At 30.8% G+C, this 3,728-nt stretch overlaps 1 protein-coding gene across 1 annotated transcript; it reads right to left on the bottom strand.

Annotated features, from left to right (window-relative positions):
- Positions 1-315: 315 nt before the first annotated feature.
- LOC119688364 (serine/threonine-protein kinase GA29083-like) lies at positions 316-954 on the bottom strand. The gene has a single exon (XM_038103042.1). It carries the CDS (start codon positions 952-954, stop codon positions 316-318), a length of 639 nt encoding a protein of 212 aa, XP_037958970.1.
- Positions 955-3,728: the final 2,774 nt, after the last annotated feature.

Raw genomic sequence — 3,728 nt, 5'->3', positions numbered from 1 at the left:
TAAAAATGGTTAGGTTTTTTACATTTAATATTGAAGAAGATAATCGCCTTCAACGCAATAATTACGCATTTTTGAACAATTTTACCGGAAATAAATTGAAATCAAGTACATCGTTGTCATCTCTTTCCATACTCTAAGATAAAAGATTTGTAATTAGTTATTCCATTTAATTTACTTAAAAATGTGTTATTGTACTTATAATTAAAAAAAATGGATACGACATCATTAGGATAGATGCACTTGCGCATTTACTTACTTAACAAAGAATGGAACAATACTAAATTTTTAATGAAATGTCTTCAGTTGTGTGTGTGTTTAAGTTGGTATGCTTATCCAATTGTGTTGCATAATTTCCTCACTCGTTAAACGTCGATTAGGATTCTTCTTTAACATTTTCTCAATGATGTCCCTTGCCTCTGTAGTTATGCCAGGCCAGCACGATTCCGAGAATTCTGGTTCGAAATGTACTATTTCGTGATATGCGATCATAGGGCCTTTATTATCATTGTCGAATGGCAAGTAACCGCTGAGTATAAAATACATTAAAATCCCTGTAGCCCATACATCCACTTTAACACCGTAACCAACTTTTTTTATGGTTTCTGGTGACATATAAGCCGGAGTACCACACATGTCATAAAGTGGATCAGTTGCTTGAGTTGCCAGACCAAAATCAGCTAATTTAATGCAAAAATTTTGATCACAATTTTTTTTCACCAATATATTTTCAGCCTTAATATCTCGATGTACTATATTTCTGGAATGTATATACTTCAAAGCTGATGCCAATTGTGCAATCACAATTTTCGTTTTTTTCTCGGAAAAACTATCTTCAACATCAAGTACGTTGAACAAATCACCACCATCGACATATTCCAAAACGATATATATTTTCGTGCATTCTACAATAGCTTCGTGCACATAGATAATATGTTTATGATTTAATTCTTTCATTATGCTCATTTCAGAATAAAACTGCTGTTCATTTTGATTTCTTTTTTCAACAATTTTTATAGCATAAATTTTAAAAGTTTCACGATCTCTTACTTTCATAACATCACCAAAGGTTCCGGTACCAAGAGATTCTCCAATCATGTACTTATCACAAACGTTACGTGAAAACATTATGATCTTACCTTCTATAACAGCATTACTCATTGTTCTATGTTTTGGTTTATTGATGATTCTTCTTAGTTTATCAAAGGGATTTAATAATGTGATAAATTTTCGCACTCCTTTACGACCAGCGTTTTTCACCAACACTCCTAAGTCCAACAACAAGTATATGAAATTGTAAATACTTGCAAAACCTGTGAAAAAAGTCCAAAGCATGCGAATATAACTGCAGAAGCCTCTCTTGTGTGGGATAGCCACAGATTCTGCTGCAGGTACTGCCTCTGGAGACCGAGTAGATAATACTGCGTTTTCAGGCGCTCTAACAGTATTGAAAAATGAATCCATTTTAATTGAATAATCTTACTTCAACTCACGGATCACTCAGTTCTTGCTCTAATGAAACTCAGCAATGGAATGGCATATATTTATTCGTTTATATGAGAGCGGTGTGCACTGAGACTGAAGAATTTTGTTTATGTGTCCGATTTCGAAGACGAACCTAACGATATTTATTTTATTTAATGGTTGTTAGTCACCCATATGTATGTATGTAAAAGTATTTAATGTTCAATATTATTGCTTAGCAAAGATTTTATTCTTTTATATATTTTATATAATCATATCTTTTTTCATTGATTAATTGAGATTTTTTTTGTTTGAAAATATAAACAATTATTAATATTACAATACGTTGAAGTCTCCGCTTAGAGTATTTTATTGCAAAATTACTTAGAACATTAAAGATGTTTTTGTTTACTTATTGGACTGCGTAGTTAACTCTTTTGGAGGTTAGGCAAGTAAATCGTTGTTTATTTTTGAACCCTTTTTCGGCAAAAGTTTTGTCTATGCATTCTTTCATAATAATTTTTTCTATTTAAGTCTTTGCTATAGGTAACTATTTTTGGACACTGACTTACTCCATAAAATCACAGTGGACCACTAACATACTTCTGATATAATAACTTTAAAACTCTCAATTCTATGTCATTATTTTTGTACCTGTAAACTACTCAGCAAACAATTGCATAATTTTCTTAAATTCCAAATCAGAAATATCAATAAATTCATAAGCATCAATATTTATAACAATTTTTTACAAAAGAGCTGTTTTTTTGGACACATTTTGGACACTTTTTGGAACGTGTGCAATTTGCTTGCTACGCACAATTACAATCTATCTCTTTGTGCACTTACGCAAACTATAATTAAATTATTTTCATCTATCAACTCAGTTTATATGTTTTGTTATAAAAGTTTCTCTTTGCCGTTCAGCTGATAACTTATCCTCATTCGTAAGAAACACATCATCTACAACTCTACATCACCAGTCAATTCTTTATCAAACCCTTCATATCAATTATTTTAAATAATTTAACTTTAATTTATAGTTAATTACATTCAAACATAATGAGAATTGTAATGGAAATTATATTGAGAACTACATGGAGAATTATATGGAGAATTATAAGGAGAATTATATGGAGAATTATATTAAGAATTATATTAATAATTATATTGTTTTATGAGAATTATAGTATAAGCCTATAATACAAAAATTTACAACTTTTTATATAAATATGAATGAAAGATATATATCAACTATATATGTTGTACTTGTTCGAATTAAATATAGTCGATTCTTAAATATAATACATTGCATATATTTTAGGGAATTGATAGTGAACTTGTCCATAAAACACTTTCACTGTCTACTAATGGACAATCATTTCGCTATATTACTGGTCATAAATCATTGAAATTTGCAATTCAACAAAAGACAGATAAGATCTCGTGCTCGATTCTGTTGTTAACAAAGCGATTTCTAATTAGTTGTTCCAAGTGTATCCTTTACTCATTTCATTTAACGATGAACAGTGGATCAAAGACAATGAAGTAAGTTTGACAGAGAAAGGGAAAAGTCATAATTGTAGTATTTAGCAGTTGCCAGTCCTTTTAACAAGCTCCAGTAGTCAAAATAAATTAATCCCAAGATTAGATAATGATCAATTAGGATTAGACCATCTTCATGTTCAATTATTATTTATTATTATTGACATGGGATGTGGCACTGCGACAGTCGGGTCTATTGTGCTTCCTGCGGAGTTTAGACTAAGTGTAGAAGCCATGTTGCATCGATAAAAAGTCGTATTAAGTCTACTTTAAGATTTTTATTGCCTCTTCCATAAAGGTATAAATTAACAGAAATCTATTCCGTATATGTATTTGCGTAGGGTACTCTTACAGCACATGTGTGACTGACTCAATATTGATAAGTATGCACTTAAATATTGTGTAAATTTTCACTTAGAAGATGCTAGTATTTTTTTTCAGCGCTTCCCAATGCCACTTGTGAAGTCCGACAATGCCAACTCGTTTTGAATGTATTCGCTTAAGTGAACTTCACTTCCAATATTGATGATGCATCCGCCTTAATATTAAATACTCGATCACTGAAATATCCATGATTAGAATCGCAGATACTTTTAGTTGTCACATATATTCACCTGTGGACGCTTTCAGAATTCTTCTAAGTAACACTGAAATCATTCACACATAATTTGACATATTGTAATACGTCAACAATAGGTAATAACATATTGTTAATTTAGTAG

This window comes from Teleopsis dalmanni, chromosome X (genome assembly GCF_002237135.1).
Source record: "Teleopsis dalmanni isolate 2A chromosome X, ASM223713v2, whole genome shotgun sequence".
In the NCBI taxonomy this organism is placed as follows: domain Eukaryota; kingdom Metazoa; phylum Arthropoda; class Insecta; order Diptera; family Diopsidae; genus Teleopsis; species Teleopsis dalmanni.
The sequence above is the reverse complement of the archived record's forward strand: the minus strand, read 5'-3'. Positions and strand labels throughout refer to the sequence as shown.

Excerpts from the sequence above, each read along its gene's own strand:
- LOC119688364 (XM_038103042.1), bottom strand. The coding sequence starts at position 954 with ATGAAAGAATTAAATCATAAACATATTATCTATGTGCACGAAGCTATT.